The sequence below is a fragment of the Lepisma saccharinum genome, assembly GCF_977018435.1.
Source record: "Lepisma saccharinum chromosome 12 unlocalized genomic scaffold, izLepSacc3.1 SUPER_12_unloc_1, whole genome shotgun sequence".
Taxonomy (NCBI): Eukaryota; Metazoa; Arthropoda; class Insecta; order Zygentoma; family Lepismatidae; genus Lepisma; species Lepisma saccharinum.
Genome location: NW_028142891.1, coordinates 17,381,869 through 17,404,019, shown reverse-complemented (window position 1 = coordinate 17,404,019; position 22,151 = coordinate 17,381,869). Strand labels below are relative to the sequence as shown.

At 37.5% G+C, this 22,151-nt stretch overlaps 1 protein-coding gene across 2 annotated transcripts in view; it reads right to left on the bottom strand.

Annotated features, from left to right (window-relative positions):
- Oseg4 (intraflagellar transport protein Oseg4) overlaps positions 1–22,151 on the bottom strand; it is a 134,603-nt gene that overhangs the window by 5,107 nt on the left and 107,345 nt on the right. For both annotated transcript variants that reach the window (XM_083115762.1, XM_083115763.1), the window contains 5 exons: positions 21,666–21,878; positions 20,432–20,555; positions 15,645–15,779; positions 8,016–8,176; positions 2,307–2,431 (listed from right to left, as the gene is read on the bottom strand). In XM_083115762.1, the coding sequence (XP_082971888.1) occupies positions 2,307–2,431; positions 8,016–8,176; positions 15,645–15,779; positions 20,432–20,555; positions 21,666–21,878 (758 nt within the window). The remainder of the gene's footprint in view (positions 1–2,306; positions 2,432–8,015; positions 8,177–15,644; positions 15,780–20,431; positions 20,556–21,665; positions 21,879–22,151) is intronic.

Here is a 22,151-nt window from a genome sequence, read left to right as displayed (position 1 = left end):
ATATAAAAAATGTCTACCTTTCAATGAACGTCTCTTGTATTCAGTGCTACTTTCTCGTTTCGTATTCCTACAGTAATCCCCTAACATGGCTGGGTCCCATCGTCCTTGGTAACGACGTTCCATGTCAGAAATGTCCTGATGGAACCTTTCCCCCTGTTTATCACTTACATCACCTAAATTCTGTGGAAAATATTCAAGATGAGAATGTAGAAGATGAATTTTTAAAGACGTTCGGCAACCCATTTCTTTGTAACACCTCAGTAGCTCTGAAACTAGAAATTCATAGTTCTCTTCTTTTTTTCCCCCCAGGAATCCATTCACCACAGCTTTGAAGAAACTCCACGCTGCCAGCTCGACATCTTGGAGCTTTGATTAAAAAAAAATGTCTTTCAGGAGTTTTCTAATTTGTGGTCCCACAAAAATACTTTCCTTCAATTTTGCTTGTTGTCTAGTTCGAGAAAAGGTCTTGGAGGTAACAAAATCCACTGCCATCTTTATTCAAGGCTTTCACGATGTTCTTCATCAATCCTAATTTAATATGTAGTGGTGGGAGGAGAATCTTCTTTGGATCAACACATATTCCACATTTTTTCTCCAATTTGGTATTCATCCCTGATTCCCCAATCTTTAACTACAAAATGACGACTTGTGTCGCGACTGTCCCATAGGCACAAAAAGCAGCAATGTTTCGTAAAACCTCCCTGTAATCCTGTGAGCAAGGCAATAACCTTGAGATCAGCACAGATTTCCCATTCATATTTATTATAATTTACAGCTGCTAACAAAGCAGACATTGTTTCGTATGTTTCCTTCGTATTTAGAGCATGGAATAAAGGAATTGATGGTAAAACATTGCCATTATGCAGCAATACAGCTTTCATACTTAATTTTGAGGAGTCTATGAACAGTCTCCAATCGGGTACTGAATGTCGAACACCGAACTCATTCATTAAGGAAACGGTATCTACACAGAAGCACATATTTTCTCACATTGTGAAATACTTGGAAAACTGTTCGTGACGGTTTCGATAAATGGAAATTTTTGTGTCTTTGAGTTTCCACTGCTGAAGCCTTGAACCAAGAATCTCTGCTTCTCTTTTTCCCAAATTTAAATCACGTATAAGATCACTTAGCCCATCATGCATAATGAGGTGCACACCATCATCTTGTTCGTCACAATGGTATTCTACGTCGATTGATGTTGACGGCTCGTCCGTCTGCTTGCACAACCTATGTGCGTGTGGGGGGGGGGGGGGTGGAACTGGTAGTTCCTCGCTTTGGTGTACCGGTCTCTTATATATAAATTTACATAACTTTTCAAATGAAGTAATTCTTTCCCTTTCTTTTCCAGGTAAACATCTAGCATTATTTTCCAATGTTCATATACCTTATACCTTAAATTTTATTTTATTAAAAATTGACATTATGAAAAATTTTTACGTGTAGGAGAATTTTGAGGATTAGTTCCGCTTACTACAATACAAAACACATTAGAAACAGTCATTACTTTCATGGGGGCAAAAATCATGTTGCCTAGTGTAATTTATACGATCCAATAAATAGCCATACATGGGCACAAATTTTACCGAATACATTATTTATCGAAATGTAAAATGGCTTTGTTCATGACATCAAGTAAGATTTACCACATTTGTGGTTTTGGCATTGATGCGATGATATGTTACATTTTATACACATTTCTCACATATGGACAAATTTTTGAAACAAAGGAAAAAGTCAAACATCATAATGAAAGTTACCTAAAACATATTTTGAATATGTAATATGGAAATACTTAATGAAAAATAACCTAAACACTTCCTCTTCAGATTCAAAATTATCAGTAACATCAAAATCCAAAGAGGAATCCCATGTTGAAAGTTGTATTTCAAATGTAGATTAGATTGATTGATTTGATGTTTTAAGTCCACTGTATGCACAGGAAGGCTAATCGGGACTCAACCTACAGTTTAAAGTGGAATCCGAACCACCATGTGCCTCCACCGAGTATTGAACCCGGGATGTCTGGAATACAAGCCGAGGATGCTGCGCCATCGGGGAGAAATATAGATATGTGTGCTCGCCCACAACGAATTGAAAATTTCTTGCTTGTCCTTTTGTTCTGTTCAAAAACATATTTCTATTGCATTACTACAACAATTTATTTTTCCACATACAGTAACTTTTCCTGACTTTCCAGACACCCTGCTGAAAGTATAACGTGGGTAAATTTAAAATCAGGGAATGTAAAATAGACCTATACAGTGGCACTGTATGATGTTTGGATTTAATCAAAGGGAACTTACCAATCAGGAATCATTGTTTCACAGCTGGTGCATTCCGACCTGTTACTCCTTGAATCTTTGGGAGAGTATTTGATAAATATATCCATAGCTAACTCTTCATATTCCTGCCTCTTGCCCTCTGGGATCTGGAAAAAAATTATCAAAATAGTTCTCTAACACAAATATTTATTTTAATGGCATATGTCAGGTTTGTCTTACCTGCATGTGAAAACATCAAAAGAAGCACAGCATACATATAAATAAAATTCTTAACACATTCCAGACATGCAATGGGTATAGCCCATCATACAACTACTCTCCAATAAGATCAACGAAAACATTCATTGAGTGGGGCATTAGTTTCAGGTACACAGAGAAAAAATTACAATATTTTAAGAAAATTGGAATTGTTGACATTGAAATAATTTCTACCCAACAATGTCATAGATCAGGGTTCGCAAACTTTTTTGTTTCACGATTTTTCCATGGCACCCAAGTGCGAATATAGGCCTATCTAACATTTGCAATGCTCAGTTAGTGTGGTTAGCTAAAAAAAAAATAAACACAATTCAAATTCAAAAACATTTTATGTGTAAAAATACTAAATAAGCACATATTTGGAACAATCATATTGATCGAATATGCTGGAATGTTTTGCAGTTCCCCTGTAAACCAGAGATGGTGCCCGCAGGGGGCCATGGTGCACACTTTGGAAACCACTGTCATGATTCATAGTAATAGCAGAAGGTGTATTGTTGCAGTAATTCTTTTTGGCATCCCATTTCACATTCAAAAAAATTTGGGACACAGACTGAAAAAAGGGACTGTCCCAGCTAATATGTGACATGTGGTCACCTTAAGCAAGCTAGTATACGCACCACGCTTCGAATTTGTACACAACTGACAACTGAGGGCAGATAAGAATAATTTCACAGAACATTGACTAGTGAGATGTTCCTTTGAGGATGAATACCTTAACAGGAAAGGATGGCCAATTCCACCTTTTTGAGGAGAAGGTGGAAGCTGCACACAGAAACTTCCCTGTCTCTTGAAAGCTGCCTTCGAATTATCCCAATAAAAGTTTCCATAATTCGAATTCCATTTCAATGTTTAACATCAGTTTCAATAGGATTGATTGATTGATTTTTTTTTCTTTGCTTCTTGTCACTTTTGGCTAATTTGCGAATATGGGGATGAGTGCAGATATGATGAAATTGATGAATGGACAAACATCCATGCCCAGGCCACGAGTTTCAATAGGAATATCAAGGGGAGTAAACTTCTGTTTGAATTATCCAAGTTCAAATGAAAAATAGTGTACTGTATTAATGTACTATAGAATGGAGTATTTGCCACTTGCAATAAGCAAGTTTTTGCCTCGATATTTCATTGAAATACTGATATCAATAAAAAAAAAATACACTCAATGAAATTTTCACAATAAGGAGTTATTCCATTTTTAGCAGTGAAGTAAGAATGGAAAACAATGTTCATTTGGGGCAATTTACCCATTGTACCTCCAAGAGAATTATGTTGAATTTTGTTTTTAATCGACAGATTTCAATGTTTTACGTAATATAAAATTGGTTCCAGCATGCAGGAAACAACCGTCTAGGAGTACTTTCACCGCTTTTTATTAATAAAAAACGTTTGTATGCACACTAAAATAGCGAAAGAACATGTCAGAAATTGCTATCAGTTCCAAACCTAATGATGTAAAAGTATAGCTACTGTTGTGGAATGTACTGTTGGGTGCTATATTCACTTGTGCAGGAGCAAGTTACAGTTCCACAAGGTAAAACAACTGGAAACATTCATAAACCATACAAAATATTCCACTTTTTCGAGCAGGTACAGAGGGTTAAGAGTACATTTTATTTGTGTGTCCTTTCCAATAAAGAGGTGGCCAGCGAGTGAGAAACAAAAGGGACTCGCATGACGGATTATTAAAACGCAAAGTTATTTTGTGTGCTGTGGAGTTGGAAACAGTGAAGCTGGTGAACGATTTACTATAAAACAAAAAATGGTTCAGAAACCAAACACTATGCCTCGGAAAGGAAGATATAAAGAAAACGAACCTGGCAAACTTTTAAAGGACTACGAGATAAGGATTGGAACATGGAATACTCAAACTATGCTACAAGCAGGAAAGATGATGGAAATGGCACAAGAAATGATGAAATATAAGATAGATGTAATGGCATTACAGGAGATAAGGTGGCAGGGAAGTGGAATTATAAGAAAACCAGAGTTTACCATGATATAGTGGAACCAGAGAAAGAACTGGATTATTTGCAACTGGTTTTATGATTCAGAAAGAAACCAGCAAGAAAATATTGGAGATAGAAACAATAAATGAGGAATCTGTAGATTGAGAATAAAAGGAAAGTTTAGAAATCTAACTCTGCTGTCAATACATGCACCAACTGAAGAAAAAGAAGATAGAGAAAAAAGAGATATTTTATGAATTATTAGAAAGTACATATGAGAAAATATCCAAAAATGACCAGATCTTAATTATTGGTGATTTTAATGCTAAAATTGGGAAGGAGGAAGCCACATATAAGGCTAGCGGAGAACATACTCTCCACAACATAAGTAATGAAAACGGAGCATATCTAACACAATTTGCTTTAAGAAACAATTTGATAATAAGTAGCACCACTTTCCCTCATAAAAACATTCATTTAGGAACTTGGAAGATTCCAGGAACCCAAGAAGTAAACCAAATTGACCATGTTCTCACCAATAAAAGATATAGGTCATCGATAATGGATGTCAGGAGCCTGAGAGGACCTAACATCGATTCGGATCACTACATGGTGCGAGCAAAAATAAGATTAAAAATTGTTAAAGTGGACAGAAGAAAACAAAGAATGTTAGGAAAAAGATGGGACACAGAGAAATTTAAAGATAGAGAGGTGCGTGAAACCTTTAGAGCCACCATTAATGAAAAAATTACTGAGCAAACAGAAGAGATAGAAGAGAGGAATAGTAATGAAGAATGGAAAAATATAAAATCAATAATACTAAAAACAGCTGAAGAGAAAATAGGAGAAAAGAAAAGAGAATATGGAAAACCATGGTTTGATGAAGAATGCGAAGAGGTCATCCAGAAGAAGAATGAAGCAAGAAATAAGAAGTTACAGAGAGAAACTAGAAGCAACTGTGCAAGATACACAGAATTAAGAAGAGCCGCTAAAAGAATATGTACCCAAAAGAAAAGACAATATTTAAAACAAAGATTAGTGGAAGTAGAGGAACTAGATAAAAAAAATGAGAGAAGAAAATTCTATCAAGCCATGTTCAGTCTTACAAAAGAATATAAACCAGAAATTGAAGGATGTAAAGATAAAAATGGAGAAATGCTGTATGAAGAAAGTCAGATCAGAAAACGGTGGGCAGAAAGTTTCAAAGAAAAACTGTCAAGAAGAGAAAATGGAATAGAAGCCGGAAATGCAGAACGGGAAACAGAAGAAGAGGAAGAAGAAACAATAGAACCACCAACGTTAGATGAAGTAACAAAAGCAATCAGGAGATTAAAAAACAATAAAGCACCAGGAAGTGATAATATGGTAGCCGAAATGATTAAACATGGAGGCGCACAACTATACCAGAAAATACACGAGCTGATTAGTAAAATATGGAGAAAGGAGGAACTACCGGACGAATGGAAACAAGGAACTATATGTGCCATTTATAAGAAAGGAGATAAATATAATTGTAGCAATTATAGAGGAATAACATTGTTAAATGTTGGATATAAAATATTCTCGAGCATATTAAATAAAAGGATACAGGAAATAATTGAACCCATCCTTGGAGAGTATCAAGCAGGATTCCGGGAAAATAAGAGCACTATAGACCAAATATTTGTAATTAGACAAATATTAGAGAAACATTATGAACATGGGAGCGAACTACATATGCTATTTGTAGATTTCAAACAGGCCTTTGATAGTGTACAAAGAGAAGAACTAATTAAAGCAATGGAAAGAATTGGTATACCCAAAAAATTACAACTTGTACAGATGACTCTGATGGACACCTCAGCAAGAGTAAAAGTAAAAGGACAAATCGGTGAAGAGTTTACATTTGACAAAGGTGTAAAACAAGGGGACGGATTGTCGACTACACTATTTAATATAGCATTGAATGATGCTATAAAACAGATTGACCAAAGAGGTACCATCTTTAATAAAAGCTCACAAATCTGCGCTTATGCAGATGATATAGCAATCATTGCAAGATCTATGAATAAGTTAATACAAGTATTTAAAGACATGGAGAACTATACTAAGGAAATGGGCCTAGAAGTAAATATAAATAAAACAAAATATATGAAAATAGCACGAAAACCAGAAAGAAGAAATGAAATAGAGATAGGTAATAAGAAGTTCGAGGTAGTACATGAATTCAAATACCTGGGAAATCAAATAAATGAAATAAATAACATAGGAAGATGAGTAGAAGGAAGGATCAGAGCAGGAAATAGAGCATATTATGCAAATAGAAATCTGCTGAAAAGTAAGATAATAACAAGAACAACAAAAATGAAAATATACAATACATTAATCAGGCCAGTAGTAACATATGGAGCCGAAACTTGGACGTTGATCAAAGATACAGAAAGAAGGCTAATGGTATTTGAAAGAGCAATATTAAGAAAAATATTTGGACCAACTAGAGAAGAAACAGGATGGAGAATAAAATACAACCACGAACTAGAGGAACTAATAAAACATAAAAATATAGTTCGCTTCATTAAAGCCAGGAGAATCAGCTGGATAGGACATGTATATCGCCTACCAAAAGATGCCATGCCGAGAAGAATAATAGAGAGTAAGCTATATTCAACTAAAAGGAAAGGAAGACCTAGAAGCAGATGGAAGGAAGAAGTATGCACGGACCTAAACAAGATAGGAGTAACAAGATGGAAACAGAAATGCCAGGATAGACAGAAATGGAGGGACATAGTGGAGGAGGCCATGGCCCGACAGGAGCTGTAGCGCCGGATGATAAGGTAAGGTAAGTAAGAAGTGTCCATTCATCATTGGCAGCAGTTATTTAGTGCGGTATTCTTCTAATAAAGTACCCATATGCATATCTGTATGCCTTAAATATGAATTTTGTTTTCCTAAAAAAATGTTGCAATAATCTTACATCCAATGCATCTTGGATTTGAAGAAATACAGTAAGTCAATAGCAATAGTCAGACAGACAGGAAGTGATATTTTGAAATAACTACAGCAAGTATTTAAAAAAAAAAAAATGTAACTACTATTAAAATTGTCCTACTCAGAGTCCTCTGGAGCCCGTTCAAAGCAAAGGATTGGACTGAGACTTGGTATAGAAGGTAGGAAGTGAATGCTGATGAAAAAAAAATAGTTCCAATTTTCACCACCAGGTGGAAATGTGGCAGTGAAATATGGTGCACAGGAAACACCTCATGCAACCATTGATTGATTGCACTGTCTTTCACTTCCAAAGGGTCACTCACGTTGACAGGGTGCATATTGAACACTGCCGTACAAACAAAAACTGAAATTGCTGGTTCATGCTATTCCATTGCTACATTTGCATCTGGTGGTGAAAATTTGAACATTTTTTTTTGTCAGAATTTGCATTTGGTCTCCATAGGATCTATACCAAGTTTCAGTGCTCTGAGAAGGGTAACTTTAATTGTGGTCACCTGGTAAATAAATAAATAAATAAAATTGTCATGAGTACCTTTTCTAGGGACTCCAATTTGATGAATGCTTTCGAGCATGTTCCAAACGCCCTGTTGGCACAACTGGCCAGAGCGAGAATGGCGTAAATGTCCTCTGGGTCTACCATATCCTCGTACTCCCTCAAGTGAAGAGATGTTTTCATTGCGGCATCCACGTAACCTTCAAAAAGAATACATACCATGTTCAGAATGTACAAAAAGGTGTTGTAAAACAGCTTTTGTGCAGAAAAAAGGTAAAGATTTTACAATCTACTGGTATCACACATAAAAACATTAATGTCGTGTGTACAAAAAAAAACTTGCAATTTATCCATTGGCTAATAACACGAGCTGGTTATAATTTACTGAGCACATTTTAATGATGAATAAAAAATAATAAATAAAAGAATCCACATTTTGTTCTTGACTTTAATGCTACCAGAATAGAAAGTTCACATTGCAACATACTTAAACAATTGATAACAAAGTTTGCACACATCACAAATGATTAAACTAAAGAAACTAACTAAAATATTCTGTTCCAAAATATTTGACACAGAGTGATTCTAAGCTTCCTGGTTGGTGTAATGGTTAGCTGCTGCAGTGCAATCACAGCTTCCAGGGTTGGATTCCCTCAGAAAGTACATTTCAGTGTATCCAACTTCAAACTGTATGCACAGTCCCAATTAGCCTATCTGACCAAAGAGTGAATTTTAGTTTTACAACAGGGTATAATGAAATTTAAAATATGGTTACAATTTTTGAACCCATAAAGCAAGATTATGCACATCATTATTTACTTATTTTGTCACTTTTTACATCTTTAGGTTAATCACACTGGTGAAATAGTATTGATTAGATAAAATACATGATGGGAAACACCAGGGGTAGAAAAATACAGGGCACCCAGTCGCCATGACATCTGAAAATGTTCACCTGGTGCCTGAATTTTCAAATTCAGATCTAAAATATTTTTTTAAAAAATTTCAAGTTCACTTATGGAATTTTTCATTACTTTTTTTAAAAATAATGAGTACAGTATGGGCTATTTAAATTTTAGTGTGTTTCCTGTATCACGTGTATCATTAAATCAGAATAACAAATATGACATTATATTTTTTTGCACTGTTCATTGCTGAATTTCAATATCTGCAGCGATATGGTGGAGTTGGCCATGTATTAGAATGTATTGCATAGTTATTCATGCTGTTGCTGGTTGATTTTTAAATCCAATCTTGTATTAATTCATAATTGAAATGTTTAAAGATCACATTTCGAATGGTGTCTATTTACCTTAGCTGAATTCCTGGCTATCTTAGCTCGTATTTGCAACAAAAATCTGCTGACTACTGAGAAAAAGGGGCTGGTGACTGAATTACTGTAAGTTTTCACTACCCCTGGGACACACACACACACACATCTATTCAGAGGATGGTAAAGTCAATGAGATCAATGGCTGTTGGTAGCAGTGTATAGGGGACTGGGTAAGCACCACTAATTCATTCAAATATGATTCGAAGTGGTATTATAATTAAAATATGATACATATAAAAAGGGTTCCACTAAATATCTTTGCTTGAGAAAGATGTAAATGGAATCACGACAAAACATTTATTGGAAATAAAAAATTAAAGTAGAAAACACAATAAAAATGTTATATCTTCTTTCACAATAAGAATGATCCTGTGAACATTTTTATGTGGCTACTTTACTGAAGTTGAGACACAAAGTGTGCACAGTGTTGGCTGTCTTGGATTTGTGGTGTCACACAGACCATGCAGGGTGGCCACTCTAGGACCATGATAAAATTCATCAACTATAATTCCCGATTTTCAAGGTGAACTTTCCAAAATTCAACGGTCCAAAAGCAGGTGTTTTCTCTATTTCAACCATAACGTATTACCACCTCTTGGCATACACCACCCCCACACATACGCACAAATAATTAACAATACAAAGGGTCTGTGTGACTCCAATGTATCCAAAAATTCTAATTCAATTCAATTAAATGGTATATATACTATTTAAAATATTCAATTTAAAGTGTGGAGTTTACATCTGCAAGTCACAAATGTTACAGGATATAATGATCTAATTTAATTCTACGAGAATTTTGTTTTATTTTCCAAAGAACTTCCTTTTCCCTTCTGCAATAAAAATAAAAGAATTCATGCACAATTCCCAGAATTCAAGGAATTCCCGGTGAGTGGCCACCCTGCAATGTGATGCATATTAACTTCGGGGGAGTTTCCAGTATGTGGAGTCTGCTAGTAGCTCTGAAATGTTCTTGTTGTAGTCTGCAGTCTGGAGAACACCTGCATCGTTCCTCTTGTCTGCTGGTAGAATAAGAATGTCCTCGTCTTCTTTTAAGAGACGTTAGGTCTCGGCAGAACAGCCCTTTTAAGGTCCACGTATGTTTCTTGGCATATGACTTGAGTGGTCTCATTGGGCACATCTTCTACAGCTTGCTCGATACTGCTGATAATGTCCCTGAGGGGGATATTTCCCAGTGCTAGAATGAAGTTCAAACGCTGGATGCAGCAGACACAGCTGTGATTGGTCCACCATCTCAAAATACTTATAAACTGTGTCGACACCCAGCACTGCACTTCCACCCTGAAGATGAGAGTGACGTTAACTCTCGAAAGCTTGGAAACTGTTCCAGAATTGACCTGGTCGATAGCCCGAGAGAATTTATTCATCATTTGTTACCAAGAAAGCTTCAAGACTTACAACTAGTCTTGTATTAATTTAATTATACGAACTTTGTACCTTGGTGAAGTATATGCTTTTTCTGAGATCAGTGTCATGCCACGGGTGGCTTTCCCTTTTGAGCCACTTCTGCTGTTATCTGGATTTCTACTTCAAGTAGCTTCACAATGTTGGGTCAACTAAATTATGCGGTTCCATCCAGGATGAGATTTGAGACTGCTGGTATCAATGTCAAGAGTGCTAACCATTAAACTACATGGAGGCATATTTTATACCACAGGTACAGAAAATATGAACTCCCTAAAAACAACCAGCTTCTTATGGATCTGGTCGACATGCTAGATATTAGGAGTGGACTGATAAAACAATTTTGGTAGATACCGATATAAAATTCCAATGATACTTGAATAATCTGAATGGTATATTGGTATCCTTAATAAATGCATATTACAAAATGGCTTCAATGCAAGAGAGTGCATATTTAGCATTTACTTTCAAAATAAAATGTGGCATGAAGATTATGTTTACATCCATAAAAATTATAACAAAATGGTAGAATAATGCACAAAAATATAATATATTTATAGATACGTGTATCACATCAATAAAATTATAGTCAACTCTCGATTCTAAGACCCCGGATTTAACGACCCTTTTCCCAGGAACCGTGGGGCAAAAAAAAAAGTTGAAAAATTCAAGAAAATCGGCCAAAAAATATGTTTGTTGCACTCATTTTATTCGCTGTGTTGCAATTCCCTTCACGAGCACTCTGTGGGTCGCAAGTGGGCCTGATCTAAAAATAGACACCACCACACCACGCTTGAGTGATATCCAATAGCACTTGACCTCTGTCGTCCCCTCCCCCAAGTGCAGCGACGGTCGCTACTTACACGACAGGCTTGTTTTGCCATTGTGATTTCGCTTGCTCTTGGATACGCTACCCTCTCTTTGTGCTTGTGCTATTACGTCTTGGATTTGTGCATTGTGTTTTGGATTACGATTTTGGATTTCTCTTGGTTTTGATTATGGCTTTTTGACGACTTACGCTTTTTTATATTTCGATTTGTTTGCATTTTTGGATTTGATTTTGTGAACGATTTTTGACGACCCACGCTATTTATTACGATTTGTGATTTCGGCAAAATGAGTGGAAAGAGGACATTCTTGACGCTTATCAAGAAGTACGAGATCATCCAGGAAGTGGACGAAAAGAAAATAACAAAGACAGAGATTGCGCGGCGGCATGGTATTCCGAAGTCGACACTTTTCACAATTCTCAAAATGAGAGATGAAATCGTGAACGCATTGCAGAAGGAAGGTCACAATGTTAAATCGAAAAATTTGAAAGGTGCATGCAAACCTGGAAAAGGCTATGCTGGAGTGGTTTGGCCAGCATAGAGCTCAAAATGTACCTATTAATGGACCAATGATGCAGAAGATAGATAACTTTAAATGTTCAAGTGGGTGGCTGGAGCGTTTCAAAGTGCGTCACAGAATATCCAGCCACAAAGTCGTCGGCGAAAGTGCATTGGTCGATCCGAAATCGGTGAGTGAGTGGCTGCCGTTGGTACAAAACATCCTCAACCGCTATCCGCCTCAAGGTAAGATGTGTACAACGCTGACGAGCTGGGGATATTCTATAACCTGATGCCAGATCACACTCTTGCCGTGAAAGGGGATAAGTGCAAGGGTGCGAAGAGGAGTAAACAGTGTCTCACCGTCCTTCTGTGCTGCAACATGGACGGCAGCGATAAAATGAAGCCCCTCGTGATCGGAAAGTTCAAGAAACCCCGAGGTTTCAAGGGCAACATCCTGCCTTGTGATTATGACTTTAATAAGAAGGCATGGATGACCTCGGGGGTGTTTACGAGGTGGCTTCGAGGTTTCGACTCGAGGATGGGTGCGGCAAACAGGAAAGGCGTGCTCTTCGTCGACAATTGCTCTGCACATCCTTCTCTCGACAATCTCCGGAACATCGAGCTGGTTTTCTTACCGAAGAACACCACCAGCGTGCTTCAGCGTCTGGACCAAGGGATAATCCAACAAGTGAACGTGAAGTACCGTGAGATGTTTGTGCGGGGTATGGTGTGGAAACTTGACATGGGCCAGGAAGTCAAGAAGTGGGACGTGTTCAGGGCCATGGGAGGAATCGTCGCCAGTTGAAGCCTGAAGTTATTACAAACTGTTTCGGACACGCCCACTTTGTCCCACGAGTCGATGAAGAACCTGCCATTGGTGTGCCTTCCGCTGCCGCCAAAGACTCAGACAGCCTGCCGCCAGTGGATGTGGAGCCCCAGCCTGCCCAATCGACAGCGCCTGCATCTGTCTCCCCGACTTTCTCCCCTCCGTGCAACGAAGAAACTTGGCAGAGTTTGGCCCCAGGCTGCACGTACGAGCAGTACATAACAGCGGACAATGGAATTGCTGTCTGGGGCACCCTCGATGATGCGGATATAGTCAGAGGGCAGCAGGAATCTAGCAATGAAGAGGGGGAGGAAGAAATTGAAGAGCCTGAAGATATCCCCACCATCAAAGACATTCTCAAAGCGGGGGATGTGTATGCAAGCATACTGAAACACAGGGGCACCAGTGAAGAGATGTGGCCCCACTTTTACAAAGTGAAAGACTTTGCAGAACAATCTAAGAAGAAACAGACATCAATAATGGACTTCTTCAGAAAGTAGTGGGGAGGGGGAATCAGTGGTTGTGCGTGTGGGGGGGGGGACCAGTGAATTTGATCAAGGACAAACTGACAATTGATGAAAATAAGCCTGAATATTGCCAATGGTGAGTAGACTTATTGATGTTTTGTGTTTATAAAATTACATGTTTTTTGTCTGTTTCATTTTCTAGCAATATTTATTGTTTTGTTTTGGTAATGCGATATTTTACATGGTTAACATATATGTACATATAAGGAGGTAGAATTATGCATCTATGGCCTCCATTAAAGGTGTCATCCCACCATTCACTTGGAATGACTTGTTTACTGACAATTGTATTGTTTTGTTAATGCGACTTTTGACATGGTAAAAATATATACATGTAAGGAGGAAGAATTATGCATCCATGCCCTCCATTAAAGGTATCATCTGGACTGACTTATTGGACGATTATGTTGCTTTTGATTTTCGTCGCAACTGCAATAATTGCAGACTCCAAGTTTGCTCACTTAGTGAAAATGTTTGAAAAAGGTAAAATTTGATACACAGGGAAAAAGAGTATAAGGCACGTGCTGGTTTTTATTCAAGTTCTGCATCTGAAACATTGCTCGTGTGTTCATTGACAGCATGGGAATGCGTTAAGCAGTGCTCGATCCACCCTTCTTTTTTTTCCCTTCTGCAGCTTGCTTCGAAAATTAGCACTTTACTGATAAGACTTCTCTTCTTCAACAGGTGCAGTGCGATGTCCTTTAAAACTCGTTCTTCCCCCTGTTTCCCCCTCCCTTCCTTTCCAGCCAGACTGCTACTGCCCAGCGCCACTGTTTGGTCTAGGTGGCAAACATCGCTTGCCCTTATCAACTATGGTAATAAGCACAATGACTCATCCAGAAGAAAAACAGCATTGTTTTGAATCTGCAGCTTCACAAGACTGTTTTGCTTTGATGATTATGAAATTTGAACACCGTACACAAAGTTAAAGACAAGCCACTTTCTTCTGCTCTTCTTCAGCTTTCTGAAAAAAAAAAAAAAAAAAAAAAAAAGAGACCACAACTCTTATCTTGCGGCGGGGTGGTTCCATCTTCTTTGTTGTGTTCATGGCGATGCTAGTTGATGCGAGCCTTTTACTTTCTGCCTTTCACGGAAGAAGGAACCATGCTGCCCGCAGCAAGAGAAGATGACACTTCCAGACGGGTGGTCGCAAATAAATTTTGCACGGAAAAATGAACTTGCAAAAGTGTCAAAACTTCTTTAGAGTTCAGTTTATGCTGTTGGGCTAATCGACACTGGATACCTGTATGCAGTTTAAAGTGTGATCTACATAACTGAAATATAATAGTACACAACCTTAGGGGAATTGGCAGGGACAGACAAAAAAAAAGAAAGCATATGTACTAACGTGTTTCCTTTTTCAGGCAGGATTTCGATGCAAGTTAGGGAAGAGTTTGCCCTGCTCACTTGAATGGGGGGGGGGGGAGGGGGATGAATATGAAGTTGGTTGAAGCAAAGAAAACGCGACTTTTTTTGACGATGTATTTTACACAGCCGAACCAGAACGAAATTTACAGCCCCGCTTTTTACTGCTTTTTGGCCTGGTGCCAAGAAAGGTTGTGTAGAGCTGTAAAATGCTCTAGTAGACCCATATAAAATCCAACATTCATTCTGCCCGATTATCTCCTGACTTTTGCTGGCGTCAGTGTAACTGGTGTCAAGATTCTTCGAGTTTCGCTTGCAATAAACAATTGTTTTCCTTTTCGTAGATCTCATTGCAAACGGGTTTCTCATGAACTATAATTGTAAGAATTTCGGGGAAGAGCAACGACTATGCACAATTAAAAGAAAATAACATTAAAAAGAAAAAAGGATTTTAAATAAACGTTTTTGTGTTCTATTTTCCTTCTCACGACATGCGTCCTGTGCATTACAAGTTGTATAACTATGCAGGAAAAATTGAGTTACTGTCTCCTACGAATCTTCGTGTCCATTTGAGCTCCGTTGAAGCTAAAAATTGGTGCAAATTCCAATAACGACCCCTTCGAAATAACGACCCTTTTCCAAGGAACCGTGAAAGGTCGTTGTATCGAGAGTTGACTGTATTGGTAATATTAACAATATGCCTATATGAGCTGACACCTATTCGATATTCAGTTGTTGATGGAATTTCTGTATGACTGCTAGGAAACGTAAACATTGTTACTGCATCCAAATGTATTTTGTATCAAATCCAACACTACTAACAAATTTGCATCAACTCTACTGAATTAATAAAAAAGCTACCTTCATACAACTGCCTCTGAGCCAACATGAGGAAGTGATATGCTTCTGCGCCTCTCCACGCATTGTCCACCAATTTGGAATCCACGTCAGACGATTCTTCATCCAGTAGACACGTCAGCGCACTGCTCTTGCCTCCTGTTACAAAAGGAACTCAAATGAAAACAACTGCAAGATCTTTGAATAATACACAAAACGCAAACTAAAGATAACAAATCTATCTTTTAGTTCAAGAGATTTTCTCACATTTGAAACTCTCTCCCTTGTACATGCATATGTGTTTTGTCTCTTCCACTTTGTCTTCATCCACTAAAAATAACTGTATTATGTTATTTTGCATCTACAAAATGTGGTTATGCGAACCTTTAAGAACATGGACGATCTGCAAGCTTTAACTTCTATCACAGAACACAACTTTCATCACTGGTCTCTACCGGTCTCCCAGCCCCCACATCCTTGTGATCCTTCTTTAACACCAACACTCACTTCCACACTATTGCATAGGGCAAGGCATATCAGCCAAAGTGAATTGAATTAAATTAGGTTGATATAAATAAATAATTTACATCTAGTCTGGCCATAAATACTGTTACAAACTTTCGGCTTGGACTGTACATCCGGTAGTCAGGCTCATGAACCATGCTTGTGCTGAAGTTCACTCCTGACCATTGTGTGTTCAGCTGTGAAAGAGCAAGTGTGTATCTTCTCGTCCTTAGCATGGAGTGGGGCGAATATGAAAACAGAGTAGCCGTAATTGCTCTGCATATGGTTGGGAAGTCGCACTGAGATTTTCCAGCCTTTAAAAATCCCGAAGATCAGCAAAAGATTTGTGTATCAGACAATCCAAAGATTCACTGACACTGGTTGCATGAAAGATCGCCCAAGAGTTGGTCGACTTCACATTGTATGAACGTATGAACAGCGGCGGCTGTTAAAGCAGTGATGGCTCACATCCGCCGAAATCTCATCCGGAAGCAAGTGATAATGGCACGGAAGCTGAACATTTCGCAACAATCAATGTTCAGGGTACTTAACGAAGACTTTGGAATTGGAGCTTACCGATTGAGTACTGGAAATTTCCTGACGACACAAGTGAAGAAGCAGAGGGAACTGAAATTGAGACGTCTCCTGCAGCGGTGCGTTGCCAATGGGCATTGCAGGATTCTCTTCACTGATAAGAAATTGTTCACCACTGAATAAAGTTTTAATTGCCAAAATGAAAGGGTGTATGCTTCAAACTCTGGAGAAGTTTGTGAGAGAGTTCCCAAAAGTCAGAGATGCCACCAGACCTCATGGTTTGGTGGGGGTGAGCTATGAGAGTTCCACCAGGCCTCATTTTTGAGAAAAGGGCTTAAAAGCCGTGCAAAAGTGTCCTGGATCCTCTCGTGACACTGTTGAACCAAACAATGTTTCACAATGAATCCTGGATGTTCAAGAAATATTGTGCCCCAGCTCATAAGGCAAGGATGACACGACAGTGACTGGAGACCAGTGTACTCGATTTCATCTCCACTTTTGATTGGCCCTCTGATAGCCATGATCTCAGTACCTTGGACTACAAACTGTGACCAGAGCTAGAGGGGACTGTCTGCAAGACGAGGCACCCTATAATTGAAAGTTAAAAGTGCTCCTTGATAGCAGCAGGGAGACTTCGAGCCTGTGTGAGGGCGAAAAGTGGACATTTTGAAAACTGATTGGTGCTGTTTGTGTGTAATATATGTAAGTGTAACATACTAAAAGAACATTTAAAAATATGAAACCATATTCAATTTATTCACAAAATAGTGTGTAACAGTATTTATGGCCAGAATAGGTAGAATAATGTACATAAAGATTTTGTAGATATGAGAATGATTTTTGGTGAAAGTACATTAATTTCCTAATCATTTAACAGTGTTTATTAGGTTCCAAGAAAGGAAACAAAATATATGTACTGATGGAGTGAAGCTCATATGAAAGGAAATGCAATATGTGAACTGTCAATACACTTAAGGGGAGGGGATACAGTTACGCACCAATTCTGCATTTATTTCAATATCGCCCGAATGAGCACTGCTACTAAAAGAAAACCCTGGGTGTATCCAAGAGTATGAATTTCTCTCCATGTTGCAAGTGGAAGCATCTTTTTATGTTGATTATTATGCTCGACACGATGTTTGAAAAATATGATGAATAAGAATTTTTGGAATCCCATGTATTCCTTATGGGGAATCAACTTCAACATCAAGTTACGGCTAATCAAATGGAAGTTCCGACTTTTCCACTGGTGAAATCCAGCTACAAACGGCCCTTTTCCCGTTGACATATTTTTCTATTCCATAGGAAGTTTCATATTCCCAGGAGAACGAATTAAATGATACTCCCATAAGATCAATGCTTTTCTCCTTGCCTCCTTTCAGTATTGTCAAACCTGATGTGCATAAAATAACTAAATTTCACCTTAAATGGAATTAAGACTGACTTCAAGGAGCTAGATTTACGAAGGCTGGATAAAGTGCCTCCTAGGGTAATATTATTTGTCAAAGGGGTGGGGGCACTGCTATTATCGTTAACTGTAAATTGATGACAATTTATTCTTAGTTTTCAACATGTAGATCCGGTGGCATAGCACATCTCAATAATCCACCGATGGTCGTATGAAATCGAAAATAAAGAATTAACAATATTATGTAAATTTCACGGCAAACATGGTGCTATAAAGAAGTAGCTGGGGAGATACGAGGGAGTGGGGCAACGCAGCCAATATAACAATATTACGTCATGTGCAAAATGTATAATTATGACAGAAGTTGGCTGGAACCAGTGATGTCATCATAGTGGGACACGGGGGTGGGCATCGCAGTTCACAGCCGAACGAGTGCACGAAAAAGCCAGATCGGGCTCGAAGAGAGCTAAGTTGGCACACTGCCAAGGACGGAACAGCTTGGCAAAAGTCCCGTGGAAACTGTATCGCATGCCCTTAAATTCTCTTGACTTAAAATTCAATAATTTTTATAGGCAAAAATAGCAAACGTTTTATGTAGAAAAATATACAAAATACTAATCATGTTAAACTGTAAATTGTGTCAATATCAATAAGCTGTTTTATGCATGGCAGCTGATATTTTGCAAACTATCATTTAAAAAACTTGCCAAAATTCAGCTACAAAGACCAAAAAATATTTTAAGTTACAATTATAGAGTGCATCCAGAATGTTTTATTTTCATTGAAAGATAAGTTACTGAAATTATTATAGTTTCATTAACACACTAAACAAACGTTTCCATAGTAGGTTTTGCATACTCTATCAGAAACAGAAAAATGTATATTTACATATACTTTTTTTATTTGCTTTAATCAAACTGTTCAAATTTTTTAGGCCATTTACTAGAAAAAGATTTTCTGTAAAAATTATATATTTATATGGATGGTGCCAAAAACTATACAAGAAATATTAAATATGTTTTTTAAAAAATTAAAGAAACGATTTAAATTTTAAAAATTATCATCATTTTTATCCACACTGCATATCATATGCTTCTCCTAACCCCGACAAAACTGTGCAGTACGCAATCTGTATTTTTACACAAGGAATCTGCATCCTGTTCGACACTAACACTGACTCCTAGCCACTAGAACATGGGGGCAGGAGGGGTTTGGCATGACATGTGTACTGCTGTTAACTACGTATCTCGGAAATTTTAATATGTGATCAAGAGAGTCCAGATGTTAAGACATTTATTTTGTTAAAATAGGCAGGCAAAAAAGGCATTTACAATGTGGAAAATATGCACCAAAAGCAAAAAAATTGGCACAATAAACAAAACAAAAAAAGTGGCAAATTACAAGTCACATATTATCTATAATTTCTCATTCGAAAAGTTAAAATCTACATGGAAATTATGTTTTTTACTTTCCTTTGTTTTCTTGATTGCACGCAACCACTACAGTTTTCTTTGTACGTTTTTGACATTCTGTCAGAAAGAATACGTCATTTCTCTACTTCTACAAGAAACGAGCAATTGTAACTAGATTCATATCGTCAATAAAAAATATCCACCTTCAAGAAAATTGAAAAATGATTTTCAATTTTTCCAATTCCACATTTGCACTTCTTTTGCAAAAGCTACCTTTTCCTCCCTGGCACTTCAACCAGCTTCTGCACTGATTCCTCAAAGATTTTCATAAATGCTATAAGAGTTTCATCCCTTTTTCAGATTTATGATTGCCTCTGAAAACACCATAATGCTCTAATAAATAACATTTTTGAAAGAAAAATAAGTTATATATAATTTTTTTTAAAAAAAATCTAAATTTCATTGAAAATGGGGGAAAGGGCAATAAAATTAAAAAAAGAAAGTAGGGTACAAAGACAAAAAAAGCAAGATTGTTCAAGCTTCTAAAACATTAGGAACAACATAAAAAATGTTTGTGAAGAAAATTTTATCGATAAATGCAACAGGATAAAAAGGCATTTTGCAAAACATCTGGGCTCTAGTGATAAATAATTAAGACATATTCTTTGTAAGGTTTTACAAAAGAATGAAATGGTCTGTGATCAATGTTACCAAATTTCCTCCCTTTGCTCCGATATTTTCAAAGACCCATCAGAAAATTTGCAGAGTAATTGATATGTCGTGCAGATAGGTACCTGATTGGAAATGGAATCTATCATGGGAAAACAGGCTAATTTATATCCAATATTGCAAAGTTAGATTCATATAATATTAAGTTCTTCTATTGGTATTGTTGTGGATACCATTAATTGTTTGTAGAATAGTGTTGTTTAAAGTATATGAAATGGATGTACCTAACGATCCAGAGGTCCTCTGCCTCAGACTCTTCTGATGTTCTTCAACCAGCAGGGCTGCCAGCACGTACAGCTTCTTCACTCGCAGTGGATTGGACTTCTTCTTTGCTTCAGTCTCAGCCAGCTGGGAACAGAATGCAAATTTACAAAGCAAATCATTTACTATGCACTTTACTCTGAATTAATTAATAACTATCTTTCACTAACTACAATTGAATGAATGTAAAATCACACATTAAACAATGTTATAAACGTATTAGTAATTTTTAATACATACTGTAGCTATTCTGAAATAAAGAAAGCCGATCTCCGTCGTGGAGTGATTAGCACATTGTGCCATGATGCCAGGGGTCTTGGATTCAAATCCTGATCTGGGCATGGGTGTTCTTTGTGAGTGTCCCTTCATCATATCATCACTCACCCTCATCTTTGTGATTAGCCTAAAGTCGCAAGCAAAGTAAAATAAACCAAATCATCAATCAATCATTCATATGAAGCAAGCCACAATTGTTCGCTTAATTGAACAAACCACATTCATTGTGTTTTCTCCATACTTTGAAGGAACACAATTTTATAAATATTAATACTAATTATAATAATAAAATAATAACAACAACAACCACTCTTGAGGGCCAAGACCTATCTACCGATTTCCAGACTCACTCCTAAATGACTCAGCAGATGTGAAAGATCATCAAGCAGTTACGGGGTGACGTGTGGTCAGTAAGGCAAACCCCCAGTCGTTGTAGGTTTCCGTGACCGCTTGCGGTACTCATTCGTAGCTCCCCAATTTCCTCACGATGGTGGGTGGTCACCGCTCTCATACATGGTTGAAATCTCAGGAGAAAAAATGTTATGCTTCCCCCAGGAGACTCGAACCTTGACGCGACCCATACCCCAAGCCCACACCATGATGCCTTAGGCCACATGGCCATAATGTTGAACGCACACGAACACTTTGCTTCACTTATACTTCTGACACGATTGGTGAATAGTTATGGAAGTTTCTAATAAATTGTGTCATAATTAAATTATACCTAACAATAACTTTTCTCCATATTGTCTGTTACTCAACTAATTTCAGTTAAGAAAGAAAAAATGAAGAAAATCTAGATGTTTCCTGTGATAACTTCTAACCTGTTAAATATTTTAGCCTGCGTACTAACATGATAACTGCTTGATCCAGTTAAAATATTCTGTTAAAAGAAATAATATGGACCAATATTTTTCGCACCTGGAAAAGTAACTTGGCTGCATCTAAAAAGTAATTGGCTTTCCGATATAGTTCTATAGCCTGGATAATCTTCTTCTTTTCCAATAGGTGATTGGCGTATTTCGCTAGCAGTGCTCCTATTTCTTCCAGCTGATGCTGCTTGGCTAATTCCACTGCCTGGTTCCACTGGTTCAGACTTACGCAAGTGTCTACAGCTGCACGGATTTGATCGCACTAGAAAACATGCAACATACCGAACATTACAAAGAACAACAAAATTAAATTATATGGTAAACAAAATCAAAACTGACAAACATGTTTTCCTCTCCAGTTGGTAAGTATATTCATCTCAGTACACAGAGTTACACAGAAAAGCCATATCCTCCCTCCCTGGACTTTCTCACACATGATCCCAGCACCACATAGCAGAAAATTAATGTGGCATTTCGTGAAAACTATAGTCTCTGTAAAAGACATGCATATGAAGTTATCATTATAGCAGAAAGC